This window comes from Crocodylus siamensis, chromosome 14 (assembly GCF_052110815.1).
Source record: "Crocodylus siamensis isolate JL-2025a chromosome 14, ASM5211081v1, whole genome shotgun sequence".
In the NCBI taxonomy this organism is placed as follows: domain Eukaryota; kingdom Metazoa; phylum Chordata; order Crocodylia; family Crocodylidae; genus Crocodylus; species Crocodylus siamensis.
In genome coordinates, this window is record NC_143408.1 from 10,022,078 (window position 1) to 10,037,974 (window position 15,897).

Genomic DNA, 15,897 nt, shown 5'->3' on the forward strand with positions numbered 1-15,897 from the left:
GTATGGGAAGAGCACCTTTTTTTTTTTTTTTCTCTGCCTGTCCTTCCTGAACAAGTTGTATCCATCCACAACAGTATTGAATCATGTGAACTATTCTGCTACATCTCTGAATTCCCAATTACATCTCAGTTCCTTGATTGTACCTCCAATTCCTCCTGTTTGTTTCCCATGCTTCTTAAATGAAACATTTATGTACTTACGCATCTAACTGATTTGTCTTGTCTTCTCCCTGGGAACATTGCTAAGGCTTCATAGATTTCGTAGACATTAGGGTTGGACCTTACAAGATCATTGGGTCTTAGCCCCCTGCCCAAGGGGCAGAAAGTCCGCGGCAGTCAACTGATCTTAGCAAGACAGGAATCCAAATGTTTCTTAAAAGTGTCCAGTGTAGGTGCTTGCACCACTTCTGGGGAGAGTCTATTCCAGGCCCTAGGGACTCGGATGGTAAAATTTTTCCCTTCTGTCCGGCCTAAAACAGTCTTCCAGGAGTTTGTGACCATTGGACCTTGTCTTCCCTTGGGATGCCCTGATGAATAGACTATTTCCCAGTTCCTGATGCACACCCCTTATGTACTTGTGCCACTAAGTCACCCCTGAGCCTGTGCGTTTCTAAGCTGAAGAGTCGCATCTCTCTCAGCTTGTCCTCATAAGGCCTGTTCTCTTGTCTTCTAATCATGGCTCTCCTTTGGACGCTCAAGTTTTTCCACATCCTTTCTGAATTGCAGAGCCCAGAATTGGATGCAGTATTCCAGCTGCGGCATCACCGAGGCAGAGTAAAGTGGGAGGATGACTTCCTGGGCCTTGCTTGAGATGCATTGGTAGATGCAAGCCAGGGTTTTGTTTGCTTTGCTGGCTGCAGCGTTGCATTGGTGGCTCATGTTCATCTTGTGGTCAATCATGACCGCCAAGTCTTTCAGTCATGGTGCTAGGAAGTGTAGCACTGCCAAGCCTGTAAGCATGATGTGGATTTTTTCTCCTGAGGTGGAGCACCTTTCATTTCTCTGTCTTGAATGCCATTGGGTTTTGATTCGCCCACCTTGTGGCCTGCCGAGGTCGGCCTGAATCGCCAACCTATCCTTTAGTGCGACCGCACTTTTTTCCGTAACTTGTGTCGTCAGCAAACGTGGCCAGTTCGCTTCTGACACCAGAGTCCACATCATTTATGAATACCTTTAAAGAGTACAGGTCCAAGTATGGAGCCCTGGGACATATCACTGGTCACCATGCGCCATGTTGATTCGGTTCCATCAACTGTCACTCTCTGGGTCCCACCACAGAGCCAGTTCCCCAGCCATCAGACCATAAGGTTGTTGAGGCTGCAGTTCCCCGGTTTTACCATGAGGACATCATGGGACACCAGGTCAAAGGCTTTTTCTAAGTCCAAATATATGATATCAACGTCTTCTCCTTTATCCAGGTGATGTATCACCTGGTCATAGAAGGAAATGAGATGGGTCAGGCTTCTGCTATTGTATCCCCTTATTAATATTTTCTCCAGGTCTCATAGCACTTTACTTGCCTCTGGGCTTTTGTCTCCATCCTATGTTGAACCTAGTTTAAAGCTTTCCTCATAGATTAGCAAATCTTTACATGAAGACACTCTGCCCTGTCTTTGTCAGTTGAATCCCATGTCTTCCTAGTATTCCTTCCTGGAATATCACCCCATAATCAAAGAAGCGAAAGCACAGCTGGTGACACCATATATGCAGACATATGTTGATCTTTTGGATGTATCTGCTCCTAACTAGCTGGGCCTTTACCTTTGACTGGAAAGATCAGTGAGACTACTAGCTTTGGCCATCCCCTTGGAACCGGAGCCATTTAGCCACTTTTGATATGTTCAAGGTGGCCCTTGGCAGCATTGCTAGTGCATACATGAATGAGTAGCATGGGTCAGAGGGCTGGATAAGTCTTTGCTGCCTTCCTGTGACATCTCAGATTCACGTTCCTGGCAAGCAGCACACCTCCCATTTGTCAGCCTTCCTGTTGGCTGGGATGCCTGCATGTACCACAGTGGGGAATCACCAACAACTACCACCATCCTGTGCTTCTTGGTAACAGTGGTCTTGATCCTCCCACTCCTAGGGGTACATGGTTTTGGCCTTTCCTGCCACTGGAAGTGGCTCCTTCCCATCCAATGCTAGGGCTTCATACCTATTCTCCAGCTAGACAGCTACAGGGTCAGAAGAGGAGTGCTGTCTGTTGCCAGAGGTGACGAGCTGCCAGCTTCTATCTTCTGGGGTATCTTTACTTTCTGTGTCTTCCAGTGCCCTCTCCGGCTGCCCTTCTTGCAGTGTCTTCTGTGACTGCCTCTCTTCCACGATGCTGGTGGCTTCTTTTGCACATTGAATTGATGAAGGCCTTGTGTTTGCATCCATGTGCTCTTGCATCTCCCTTATCAGACTTCTGAGAGAATATACCAGGAAGCACCTCTCGCATCACAGGCACTGTGTCCTGGCTCTCCCTGGCAGAGATTTGCAAGCCACAGTCCCTGTAAAGCCAAGCCAGAATCTGGGAGGAAGCCCTAGTGGTTGGTGGCTGTGCCTAGACTGAACCTGCACAAGTGCAGGTAGAAGAGGAGATGGCAGTTGGCATTGCCTCTAGGCTTTGGCATTGCATAGTCTTCCAGCCATCCTTTTAATTCTCATGCTAGCTCCTTCCTCTGATGCTGCAACTTCTGAAGAAATCCCTGTTCCTCTTCTTCCTTCCACTGAGCAAGCTTAGAACAAAGTGTCTAGGTAACTCACCACTCAGTTTTTTCCTGTTTACTGGTCCTGGTATCGCTTGGTCATTCTTGGCAGTACCTTTTTCAGCTTTGAAACTCCCTTCCCCCTCATGCCTGTCAAGAGCCCAAGCCTGGACATCTTTTGGGAGGAGCATAATACCATATTTGGGTAGGATTAAATATTGGGATGTTGTCTGGAAAATTGTTTTATCACTTACTTTATCTGTCATGTATCTCCTGTTTTAACTGTAAGCTGCCTTGAACCTTTTTTTGGGAGGGTGGCATAGAAATAAAATAAATAAGCAAATTTTGATTCGGGAGAGATACTCCGCAGCTAAGTGCAAGCAGTGATAAGCTGTATAGAGGTGGGTGGGTGTGTGTGTGCGTGCACGCACATCTTGGGACAGCACCGTGTAGTGAACGTTGATGATTAGATGAATTGCTGAGTAGATTCTGTCATGACTGGCTGTTGTTTTATTGCCTCCAGCTCCCTTTTGATTTCACATGGAAAATGCTGAAAGACAAATTTAACGAGTGTGGTAAGTTACTTTGCATCACTAGAGACCGTCCAAAATTAATGTACTCACTGCATATTTTCCTGAATCATAACCTGAACAGCCTTTTCCTGCCAGATGTAATAATACCAAAATATCATTCAAATTTAGGAAATGACTGGAGGCTAGCAAGTTTTAGATCTTTGAATAAGTAGTATTACATATCTTGTATACTGCAATATAATATTCAATTCTGATTTCTCCTTTGCTGCAAGTAGCAATCTTCAACAAAAATACTATAATGCCATATCAGGAACGATGGGTACCTCAGGTTTTTCTGAACCTAAATAAGCCTGTTCTTATCCAAGTCTCCTTTTAATGGAAAAGTTAAGGGGACATACTAGCAGTAAACCATGCAAGAAATGCCCCCAAAAAGATTTCTTAACCCTGTAGAACACGACCCCAAAATTCACATTTCTGATTGGATAAATTAATAATACATTCTAAACAAGAAAATCTTTAAACTGTAGAAGTTGTGCCAAATGCAGTCTGTACAAGATGAAAGGAGTCTAATCAGATTAAGCTGAAATATTTAAATGATTTCCAGAAATGTAATACCAAAGCAAAAGGAGGTGGTTGAGAATTTGATCTCTTTAATACCAGCATAAGGATGGGGAGAAAAAAGAAAGTAGACTGAAATAAGTCTGGGTAGAGATCATAACCACACTTCTTGTTTTTGAGACTAGGTTACAGGAGGAGTTTCTGAATGTCCTTTTTCTAACATCATGTTAGAGTATAGAAAAGACTGAGAACTGCTCATGTAAACATTTATGCCACCCATAGTAACAGTTGTTTTAAAACTATTTGGGTCATGAACCTTCTATTTTTCTAAGCTATGTTTAAAGGATTTATTGATGTGGATCAGTTTGTTTGGACCTATTGCATTACATATGAAGTGGGTGATGCATTCTGTTAAAGGGTTAAACTTATTTGTGGCCCTCTTCTTTCACTTTCCAAAGGGAAACAATATAATGTGCTAGAGGCAGCATCACTTTTTGCTTTTCCAGTCGATCTCAAATTTTAATTTATTTTAAATGGCTGCAAAGAATATTTAGGGTTTTATGGGCATCCTGTTGCCTGTGAACCTTTGGATGGAAATTGTCCAGCAAGGAGTTGCATTTGTGATATTTGATCTTGACTTCTGTAAAATAAGCCTCAGATGCTTGATTTCCTGTTTATTCCAGCAGTGAATAAGTTATCCCAGTTCAGTATTCATGATCTTGGTTATCAGTAGAAAATAACTAAGGGCATCAACTATCACCCCTTCCTGTTAATTCTTTAAAAATGACAGTAAGCAATTCATCCTTTAAAATAGCAGGTTAATCTGTAGCTTTGCAAAACTGAAAAATACTTGTTTCTCTTGAACAGTTTCTCATCGCTAACTTTAAATAGGGCAAATTTTAAATAAAAAAACAATCACTTAACTGATCAGTGACTTGATTGCAACTGAATATTCCTGCTGCGTTAGGTTCCAAAAACATGAGGATCTGTTTTGGTTTTTTTGAATACACATGTTTTTATAGCTGTATGTGAAAACAATCTTTTATGGTTATGAGATCACTTGATGGTGGAACACTGTTGGATATTGCATTATGCAATTTTTTTCCATTAAACAGGTCATGTGCTGTATGCTGACATCAAGATGGAAAATGGGAAGTCCAAAGGGTGTGGTGTGGTTAGATTCGAGTCCCCAGAAGTAGCTGAAAGAGCCTGCAGGATGATGAATGGGATACAGCTTCGTGGCAGGGAGATTGATGTGCGAATTGATAGAAATGCTTAAATAGTTGCCTTTTAAAATATGGATACCAGATCCTCTGACCTTGTATTTTTCTTGTTAACCATTTTAATTTGACTGGATGTAAAAATGTTAAACAATTCAGTTGCTTTCTGGAGTAATTTTAATTACTTTTTTAACAAATGGATCTCCATTTTACTGTTTTTTGCATTGAAACTGCAATGTGCACAATCCTTTTTTTGTAGTTGTGGCATCTTGTTGACATTACAGATGTATACAGTATGACTTTGATAATAAATGCAAGTTACTGAAAATTCTTGATCGTGAATGCATCCATAATTAACAGATAATCTTATCTACAAATCTCTATAAACAGCCAGTAGTTTGTGCTTTCATAGATGTCTGGAAATAGGTAGGTATATCAATCTATCTTAACGTTTTCAAAGCAGTAGAACTATTGCATATCACATTTTAAGATGTTACTGTCTTGTGTGCAGTAGCATCAACATTTGAGTATTTTATGGATCATTGAAAATTCTCTCCAAACCTTAGTGGATTCCTACTCTGGTCCGTGCTTCTGATATGAGACTGATTGGAGATTTTCATACTTTCAAGAGACATGTTGGGCTAAACTTTAGAGTACAGAACATCGTTTCTAGGCATTCCCTAGTTTTTATTTAAAGGATCCTTGAACAAATCTTTTGCTGCATCAGGCAACCCCCCCAAACCATACCCAGATCAGAAGGCTTTCCTGTCTGAAGTATTAACAATAAAATGGGACTGCAGTTGAGCTGAAACTAGGAACCAGGCTATCTTCCATTGAAAGGTGACACAACCCCTTAGAGATGCTACATTGTTGCACAACTAAGATGAGTTTTGTGTGTTGCATCATAATGTGCCAGACATCAAAGCAATTGAGTCCTTGATAAAAACGGCAAATCAACCTCAAAGAAGCTACTCCTTCACAGTGGAACCTTTTTTTTTTTTTTAACAAAAAACATCTGGCATGACTCTACCCCAACCCCCACCATCCCACAGTGCTCTATGCTCCCTGCTCCCACCAAGAGGGAGGGAAGGAGAGGAGGGAGGGAAAGCAGCTGGCTCCCTGGCAGTCTGCTCCAGGGTGAGCTGTCAAGGAGGCTTGTTAAACCCCTGTCTTCCTTCCCTCCCCCCACTGCTGCCAGGTGGCAATGGGGAAAGGACAGCTATGGCAGTGGCAGAAGCTTATCAGAGGGCAGATGTCTCTCCCTGGTAAACCTGTACCATTTGCTGGGCTTCCTGTGTGCAACTTTAAAGAGGCTGGGTGGCCTTTGAGTCCTGAGGACAGGGGGAGCCAAGGAACAGCCCCCTGGCTGGTGAAAGTGTTTTTGCACTCCAGTTAGGGGCTTTTAATAGATGGTTGTAGGGGTTTTTTGTTTGTAGTGCTACAAAGTATGCAGTTCTAAGAAATTCCTGACTATTTCCCTGGATATCAAAGCAGCTATACAGAGAATCCTCTAGAAGTTTTCATACTTTGAATACATGGGTATAAAACCTTAAGCTAAAACAATTGCAAAAATACCCTAATGAGACCCCAAAACCAGTATCTGGGGCAATCTCATCCACCATTCCCTTTCCACATGCCATAAGCCCTTTCTGGTTGTTGAGTTAACCACCTAATTTAGGTGCCAGTTGCAGGATCAGTCACCCTACAGAAGGGGTAGAATGGATAACTGTTGAGATTCCTGCAGTAAGAAGAGCCGGAGCTTTGTCAGAAGCCTCCATGCAGTGGCAGGGTAGAGAAAATATGCGGAGTGGAAGTCTGACCTACTTTATTATGAAATAAAAATAACTTCTCTATAAAGCTAGAGAGAAGGAATTGTGTTAGTCTGAAATCAGGCAGTAAAATTAGTGAAAACATTTTATTTGTTCTGTATTCATTTAACTTTAGTCGTCTTTTTTTTTTTTTGGCTGTCTCTTCCAGCGTACACTGCTTGTCACCTTCTTTCAGGACTTGTAGGCTGACTTTTTTGTTCCTTAGAGATGAATGCCTTTGCCCATTGTGTTGCCAGTTAGTACTGTCAGAGTTGCAACTACCATATTTACTAGAATCCACGGTCCGGGAGGGGGTGGGAGGTGGCCCGGGCCAGGCTGTGTCTGAACACTCCCTATTTACTGGAGGACTATTATCTTCCTATCGAGCGACTGCCACCAACAACTTGGAAATAGGGAGAAAGTGAAGGGAAAAAAAGGACCAGGACAGTTTGCTTTTAGGAAAACAAGCTCTTCAGAAACTAAATGCTGTTGAGGGAGATATTGCATGTACAAAGGAAATGACTACGGGGTTAGCAAGCTATGGCCTGTGGGCTGGATCTGTCCTACAAAGGTCTAATCTGGTCTGTTTTACTAAGGGCATGCTAATCCCTAGACATTTGATCCAGTCCACATTTTACTAATAGTGCTGTGATGGCTCTGGGAGCAGTGGAAAGCTAGTTGCTTTCCCTCCCTGCAGTCTGCTCACCACTGCTGGAGGGGAATGTAGCCCTTCTGTGCTAGCCAGGTCAGAGGTGTGGCCCGTGTTAATAAAAGGTTGCTGATCTCTTGTCCGCTGAAATTCCAGGTTTTGGGGGGGGGGGACGGCAGCCTGAGGAGGAGCCGGGGCGTGGAGCCTGCTGCAGGCACCACCCAGCGCTGCCAGGTCTTAACTATGAAATAATCGCGCGGGAAACTCAACGGGGCCATGCACTGAACAAATATGCAACTAACAGGAAGTCTTGTTTACTTTATCTTGGTCCCTGCAAGCAGCAGCAGCGAGAGCCGGGTCACCGAAGCTGCAGCGTTTCTTTGCCGGAGGCCGGCAGCCCCGCGTCGGCTCGGGCTCGGGCTCGGGACCGCGGCTCGCAGGTGCCGCTCGCGCTAGGCCCCGCCTCCGTCCCGCGGTGAGGGGCGGAGTCACCCGACACCCGGCGACCACCGAGCTCCCGTCCGCTCCGCCCCGCCCCCTCGGCGCGGCGTGATGGTGTCATGAAGGCGCGGCGGAAGGAGACACGCGGGTTCCCAAGATGGCGGCGTCCTGGGCTTGCCGGGTAAGCGAGGAGGCGCGCGCGGGCCCAACTCTCGCTTTGTCCGCCGGCGCTGGGGGGCAGGGTGGCGCGGCCGGGGCCGGGGCCGGGTCGTTTGGGCCGGGCCGGCCGAGGGAGCGGGGTCTCGGGGTGGCGACGCAGGTAGAGCTCGTCCCTGGCGCGTGGCGCCGCTTCTCCGGTCCAGGAGGCTGGAGCCGGAGGCCGGTGGTGGCAGTCCGGGGCCCAAAGCAGCTCTCCGGGCCCCGGCTTCTCGCGCTGGGCTGGGACGGAGTCTGGGGGTTTGCGGCCTGGGGGTTTGTCGGGGCCGGGAGCGGAGCCCGCTTTGCCGTCCCGTGTCCTGCCTCGCGGTGAGGGGGCCGCCCCTCCTATCGGCGGCCCCTGGAGTCAACGGAACCTGCTGCCGTGGCCCGACCTACTCATGCCCCGGTGTCTCGGGCTTTCCCTGCACGCTTCCTTCCCAGCCCTCTGCTATCTTCCTCACCCCCTTCCAGCCTTCTCTCCTTTCTCCACCACCTTGATAAGCTGCAGGGTCCTGGGACCCCATGGCCTGCTGCCGCTGAGGCCCAGCCAGTGCTGCGACTCCTTCTGGGTGTTGCAGAGCAGTTACTTGTTTGGTTTATGTTTTGTGCTTTCCCCAAAACGCCGTAGGGGGAAGCACAACATATAAGCCATGCTACTCGTGGTGCTGTAGGACAGAGTAGCGTGGACGAGCAAGTGGAATATTCAAATCAAACTTGAACAAAGAACTCCCTAAATAATATTCCAACTTATCACTTTGCTAAATGCTTGCCCGAATAAAAAGGCCATATGATACTTCTGGAAGATGGTCAGGCTTGGCCTCTGGGGAGTGAACCTGGATTTCCCTATTCCTTGCAGCCCACCCCCAGAGGAGGCAGGTTGCTGCATTCGGCAGCTTCTGGATAGTCTTCAGGGACAGCACAACGTAGAGCACATTGCAGTTTTCTAGCCTCAATGTTATAGGCTACAAGGGTGGGCAGATGTCTGTGTTGAATCCCATCCTGTTCACAAGTGCAGGGTGATGCACCTGGGGAGGAACAACCGGCACCATACCTACAGGTTGGGGAACTCCCCTCTTGTCAGCACGGAGGCGGAAAAGGATCTTGGGGTCATCATTGACTCCAAGATGAACATGTGCTGGCAGTGTGGGGAGGCAGTTAGGAAGGCCAACCGTACCTTGTCATGCATCCACAGATGCATCTCGAGCAGGTCCAAAGAGGTGATCCTCCCCTTCTGCGGCACTGGTCAGGCCGCAGCTGGAGTACTGCGTCCAGTTCTGGGCACTGCACTTCAAGAGGGATGTGGACAGCATCGAGAGGGTCCAGAGGAGGCCACTCGCATGATCGGGGGCAGCAGGGCAGGCCCTATGATATGAGGAGAGGCTACAGGACCTGAACCTGTTCAGCCTCCAAAAGAGAAGGCTGAGGGGGGATCTAGTGGCCTGTTACAAACTAGTCAGGGGGGATTAGCAGGCATTGGGGGAATCACTATTCCCCTGTGCGCTGCCAGGTGTGACCAGGAATAATGGTCACAAGCTGGCAGAGGGCAGGTTTAGGCTAGATATCAGGAGGCGCTACTTCACGGTCAGGGCAGCTAGGATCTGGAACCAACTTCCAAGAGAAGTGGTGCTGGCTCCTACCCTGGGGTTTTTAAGAGGAGGTTGGATGAACATCTTGCTGGGGTCTTTTGACCCCAGTATTATTTCCTGCCATGGCGGGGGGTCAGACTAGATGTACTCGGGTCCCTTCTGACCCTAGAAACTATGAAACTATGAAGAAATGAATGATGGTTGCCAGATCTGAATCTGAAAAAAAGGGGTGCAGCCTTCAGAGAGACATAGACAGATTGGAGGATTGGACCAAAGGAAATCTCATGAGGTTCAATAAGGACAAATGCAGAGTCTAGCACTAGGATGAAATGATCCCATGCACCAGTAGAGGCTGGGGACTGACTGGCTAAGCTGCAGCTCTGCAGAAAAGGATCTGGGGCTTACAGTGGACAACAAGCTGAATATGAGCCAGCAGTGCATCCTTGTTGCTGAGAAGACTCATGGCATCCTGGGCTGTGTTGCCAGTAGGTCAAGGCATGTGATTATCCCCTCTATTCTGCACTGGTGAGGCCACATCTGGAGTACTGTGTCCAGTTTTGGGCCCCCACTATAGAAAAGATTTGGACAAATTGGAGAGTCCAGTGGAGGGCAACAAAAATGGTTCAGGGGTTGGGGGACATGACTGATGAGGAGAGGCTGAGGGAACTGGGCTTATTTAGTCTGGAGAAGGGAAGACTGAGAGGGAGACTAATAGCAGCCTTCAACTACCTGAAGCGGGGTTTGAAAGAGGATGGAGCTGAGCTGTTCTCGGTGGTGGCACACAACAGAACAAGGAGCAATGGGCTCAGATTTCCAAGATTAGGTTAGATATTAGGAAAAATCTTTCTTACTAGGAGGATAGGAAAACACTGGAACAGGGTACGCAGAGAGGTGGGATGATCTAGTTGGGGATGGTTCTGCTTTGATCAGGGGGTTTGGCTAGATGTGACCTTCCGAGGTCCCTTACAACCCTCACTTTCTGTGATTCTCACCGAGTGAAGTTGGTGAAAAGCAGTCCAATTCACCACTGCACCTAGAGATCCAGGTGCAGCAGAGAATGCAGGATTGTCCCAAGGCTGCAAACCTGAGTGCCAAAAGGAGGCTGAACCATCAGTGATGGGTGTCCCAGGTCCCCTCCTGCCTCCCACCCAAGTGCTTTGTCTACTACCATCACCTCTGTCTTGCTTGAATTCAGCCTGCATCCAGTCCCCAAATGCACCTAGGTACTGGGAAAGGACAGAGACTGCAGGGGCTGGGAGAGGAATATAGAGCTGGGTTTCATCTCCGTATTCATGATGTGCATTCTAGATTTTACCCAGTGATTGAACAGGATGCACAAAGATCAGGAGGGATGATAAAGATGGAGCCCCAGAAGACCCCACAGAAAAGGTCCTGAGGAGTGACAAACACTTGCCCATCATCACCTCAGGAAAAGGTGGAACCAATTAAGAGCAGTCCTGTGAACAACCTCCTGCTCATGTAAATGTTTTATCAGCACCTCCATGTTCAGTTATATCAAGGCCACCGAAAGATCTAGTAAGATCAGTAGAGTACAGTTCCCTCCATTCATCCCCAAGTGAAGATTATTGACCAAGGCCATGAGTACAGTCTCCATGTATATCTGGGATGAAAGCCAGACTGACTGGGATCCAGGAAGGTGATCATACAGGATCCTGGTTTTCTATGATACAAAAAAAAAAATCATAAGTTCTCTGATAAGCCCAAAATCTGAAATTAAAATGAAGTGTGTGTGTGTGTATAGAGGTATCAGTTGAACACAATGTTTTATTGATGTTTGCAATTTGAAAGCAATCTGGAAACCTACCAGTGCCTCAATCACTATAATAAAATTAATTCTAAATACCTATACATTTTTATATTTGATTTTGAGTTTTGTATCGTGGAAAATCAGAGCTTCCCCTGCCCCCTTAGGTCACAGAACGTAGGTCCAGGCCGCTCGCCCCCAAGCCCAGCCTCCCTGCTGTCCTGGTGCCCCTCACTTCCCCACCACAGTACCCCCTGGCCCTGCTGGTTGGTGCCCCTTGCTTCAGCATCCACAGCCCCTACCTCTTCCCCCCGCCCCCCCCCCCGGCCTTGGGGGCCCAGCTGCCAAGGCTACAAGGACTGGGACCTGGGTTCACAGCCCCCTGTCCCCTGGAGTGGCCCCTGAGCCCCAGCTGCCACCCACAGGAGGCAGCAGCTGCTGCTGCAGTGTAATGGAGCGCAAAGCCCAGCTCACCCTCCCCCATGGACAGTATGGCTGAAATGGAGCCTATGCGGTGGGGGGAAAGGTGCAGGCTCGGGGCAGGGGGCAGCTCCCTGCTGCTGTGCGCACTCCTGCAGGTGGCAGGGGGGACCTATGTCCCCCGCATCCGTGTGGGGCAGGTGCAGGCTGTCCACTGCAGGCTTGGGCTCCTTGCCCTGCCACCCTCCCCGGGAGCCTCCGCAGCCCAGCGGGCATCAGGGCCGGGTGGGGAAGCTCCTTGCTCCTTCCCAGGTGGGGAAGCTCCAAGCAGCGTGGGGTTGTGCCTCTGGCTGTTGCCAGGCAGGCAGGGAGCACCTCGTCAGGGAGGCGCAGGGCTTGCAGTGATAAGGAGCTTCCACACCCAACCCTTCTCTGCCCTGCCATGCCAGGTGTACTGCCTGCTGGGCCGTGGAAGCCCTGGGGGAGGGCAGCGGGGTGGGGAGCTTGAGGGAAAATGGAAAACCTGGATCCCTGCTGTTCATACCCAGATGTGTCTGAAGCTGTTGGGCATCCACCTGTTCAATAACCTTTCCAAAAATGGGAGGCTGGAAATGAACTGATTGCTGACGGGGGAGTTAGCATCAAGGGATGTTTTTCTGAGTAGGTGGGGGGTGGACAATTGCAGACTTAAGGACTTCCAATAATGCAGCCCAAAATTACATTTGCTTTTTTGAAACTGTATCATGTGACTGAGTCAGTGATTAAACAACTTGTCCAAAGTCAAAGAAAGTGTCTGTAGTGGACATGAGATTGTCTCAGCTCTTTTGAATCCCAGTCCAGTGACTTGATTTCAGTGCCTGCCTTGTAGATGGAAGAGGCAATATCAAAGCCAGGCAGTGATGAGACGAATCTTTCATGGCTACTGAACCACCCATAATGAAGAAAGCAAACTAGTCTGCTGAAGTTGGCCAGTAGCTTTGGTGTGAATATTTCCTGTTCTAGTGTTCCAGGGTTAGTTTGTAGAAGTTGGAGCCACATTATGTAACAAATAAGAAGTCATAGGTTAAATATTTGGTTATGAGTTTAAATGTAAAGGAAAGTAACAGGCAGCATCACTGAGCTTGGACGCTCAAGGGCTTAGTTCTTACAGTGTAGTGTTAGCCAGATGTTTAAAGGAAGGAGCCAAAGCTCGAAATGTTAGTAGGAAGGGGGAGCATAGGTGACACATGGGTGAGGTACGGGGGTGCACGTGACCCGCCCTGAAATTGGCCCTCGCCGCCTGGGAAGTAGGGAGTGCCAGCCAATGCCCCTGTCAAGAAGTGCTGACGGTTTGTCGGCGATTGGCTGCTGGTGCCCTGCCAGAGCCAGGAGGCACCAGTCTCCCATGAGTGGCAGTGCCCTGGAATAAGGTAAGTTGAAGCCACTGATCTGTAAGTAGAATTTCTGGACTCTTGAGGACCCCCGTACCGAAAGGGAGAGGTTCTGAAATCTGAAGATATTTGAAGATGGGTAGTAGCCACTCAAGAACTTTTAATTTGCTTGCAGATGGCACCTTACACGAAAGCTGTATGTTATTTTCTTATTGCTTTATGTTTTCTCCATGTGTGGCAGGACTTAGATGGAAAAATAAAGGTCAGAACCTGTTATAATCCTGTGGGCCAGCCTTATATCCCTATCCAAGTCTGTGCCTGCAGGCTGTTCATTTGTCTTTGATATTCTTAGCTAAAATCTAATAAATATAATTGACCTCAATTTTCTTTGTATCTCAGACTGGGCTGCTGTACAGCTAACACAATAGTTCACGGAAAAATAACTCTAAATTGTTAGCCTGGTCTTTTGGTGACCTTTGATAGAAATGTGAGGCCTTTCCTGTACTTAGCCAGCAAATGAGTCAGTGAACAAATGTCAAGTTTCTGGCATAAAAGGGCACTTGAGAATTTGAAATCCCATAAAGAGGATGATGATCTTTTGCTGACCCCAAATGGAAAGATCAGGTTAGGCTTTTCAAACTCTGTACTAAGTGGCAATAGAATAAGGAAAACACAGTTTCAGCTCAAACCAGTGGCACCCTAGTCCTGTTGTCCTTATTTCATAGACTTTCGGTACCAGCTGCTGCACAGGGTGGTTTGAGAAGCAACTTTAAGAACAACTGTGAGAGAAGTTGCACGCATAAGAAAAGTGTCTTTTTACTTCTGAATAGTTAACAACTAGAATATGACCTGAAAAATGAGGGTTCTTAATCTCCATCAATTTATTTATAGAAGATGTTTTTATTATACCCATAAATAATTGAGCCTTTTTTGCCTCCTGCCAAGTCTAGGTTCAATGATATCTTGTTCCAATAAGTTTCCACTGTCACGCTGTAAGGGCTGGCTTACCAGGCTAGATTAACCTGTGGTCTGACCCAATATGGCATTTCTTATTTTGCTGAGAAAAATAATTCTATAAGATTTTAATTTGTTACTTTTTAGTTTCATTAACTATGAGGCTGGTCAGGCAGTGGAACAGGCTACCTAGAGCAGTGGTTCCCAACCTTTTTTATACTGCAGCCCAGTGGGAGCAGGGTAGGGCACACAGAGCCAGCTGCCTCCCTCCTGGGGCTGTCCTGCCACGCAGCTTTAACCCTGGAAGCCACTCGCCCAGACAGACAGATGGGGGTCTGAGCGGGGAGCTTGTGCCATGACCTGGGAGCCAATCCACTGCGGCCCGGTGGTTGGGAACCTCTGACCTAGAGGAGTTGTGGAATCTCCATCCCTGGAACATTTCAACAGCAGGTTGGACAGACACTTGGCTTGGATGGCTTAGAGCAGGCGTGTCAGACTCACCCTGGCCCTGAGCTGGGTCCAGACTGCAGGCGCTCCTCTCGGGCTGGGTACATGGGGCTGGTTTTGAGTGACCATGGGACAGGCAGCAGCATAGGTCCAGGGGCACAAGGCTGCACAGAGCTGCGTTCAGGCAGTACAGAGTCAGGGGCATGTGTCCATGAGGAGCCAGGGGTGTGCAGCAGTGCACAGCTCCAGCTGGGCGGGAGCATGTGGTTGCGTGAAGCCATGTTCGGCCAGAGCTCTGAGCTGCTGTAAACCCCTGGCTCCTCATGAGTACATCCCCCCAGCTCCACGCTGCCTAAATGTGGCTCTGTGCAACCGTTTGCTCCTGGGACTGCTGGCCAACCAGAATTCCACATCTCCGGGCAGAGGCACAGACCTGTTTTTTGGGTAGCTGTATGCTTCTGGCTCCGTGCTGCTGCCCAGCAGCCAGAACTCTGGGTGGGTGGCAGTGCCAAGGGCTTGCACTGGATTAGTGGTAGGCTGGATGCAGTGGTTCCATGGGCTGTATGTTTGACATCCCTGGTGTAGAGAGAGGTGGTTAGGTGTGTTAGTCTTCAGTCAGGCAGAAGGCTAGGTAGATTTGCACCTTGTAGACTAACTCGAGGCTCTCTGTCTGGCGGCCTGCAAAGGACTAGTTTGTGGCTGCTGCTCTCCCATTGCTCCTGCTGCAGCAGCCGGGAGCAGGAGGCTCTGGGCTCCCCTTCTTTCTAGCTTCTGTTTTTTGTTTTGCCCCAGGAGACGGGGTGCCCCAGCATTGCATAGCTCACAGCATGAAGGAAGCCCATGATGTGGGTGTTGACATGGTATGATGCAGCAAAGGAGCTTGTGTCCAGGGAGCTGAAGGTGGGGCTTGGGTACCTGAGCCTATGAGTCTGCATGTGCAGCTGTGGGGGGAACACCCACATTCCTGATGCAGCTGGGGGGATGGAAAGGGGAAAATGTGCCCACATGCCCAGTATATCTGGGAGGGGTAGAGAGCACTGGCAAGCCTGGTGCGGCCAGTGGAGCGCTTGGAGGGGCCTGTGGCCCCCACTGGTATGGTCCAAAGGGTGTGCAGCTCCCCCCCACTAAGATGTCTTCATAAGATGAAGCAAGCCCCACTAATTATGAAAGTTTATGCTATGCATCTCTGATTTAGTTAGTTTATAAAGTGGAAATTACTCTGATTTCCTGGGATGTTGTAGTCAGGGATGATCCTGGCT

The 15,897-nt window shown here is 48.1% G+C and overlaps 2 protein-coding genes across 3 annotated transcripts in view; both read left to right on the forward strand.

Moving 5' to 3' along the window:
- Positions 1-5,328, forward strand: part of HNRNPM (heterogeneous nuclear ribonucleoprotein M) — a 54,630-nt gene extending 49,302 nt beyond the window's left edge. For both annotated transcript variants that reach the window (XM_090028083.1, XM_090028082.1), the window contains 2 exons: positions 3,213-3,264; positions 4,896-5,328. In XM_090028083.1, coding sequence (XP_089884209.1) covers positions 3,213-3,264; positions 4,896-5,059 — 216 coding nt within the window. In that variant the 3' untranslated portion in view covers positions 5,060-5,328. The remainder of the gene's footprint in view (positions 1-3,212; positions 3,265-4,895) is intronic.
- A 2,492-nt stretch (positions 5,329-7,820) lies between these two features.
- The window catches only part of TIMM44 (translocase of inner mitochondrial membrane 44), a 61,127-nt gene continuing 53,050 nt past the window's right edge, over positions 7,821-15,897 (forward strand). Inside the window, exon 1 of the mRNA XM_090027212.1 lies at positions 7,821-8,079. Coding sequence (XP_089883338.1) covers positions 8,056-8,079 — 24 coding nt within the window. The 5' untranslated portion in view covers positions 7,821-8,055. The remainder of the gene's footprint in view (positions 8,080-15,897) is intronic.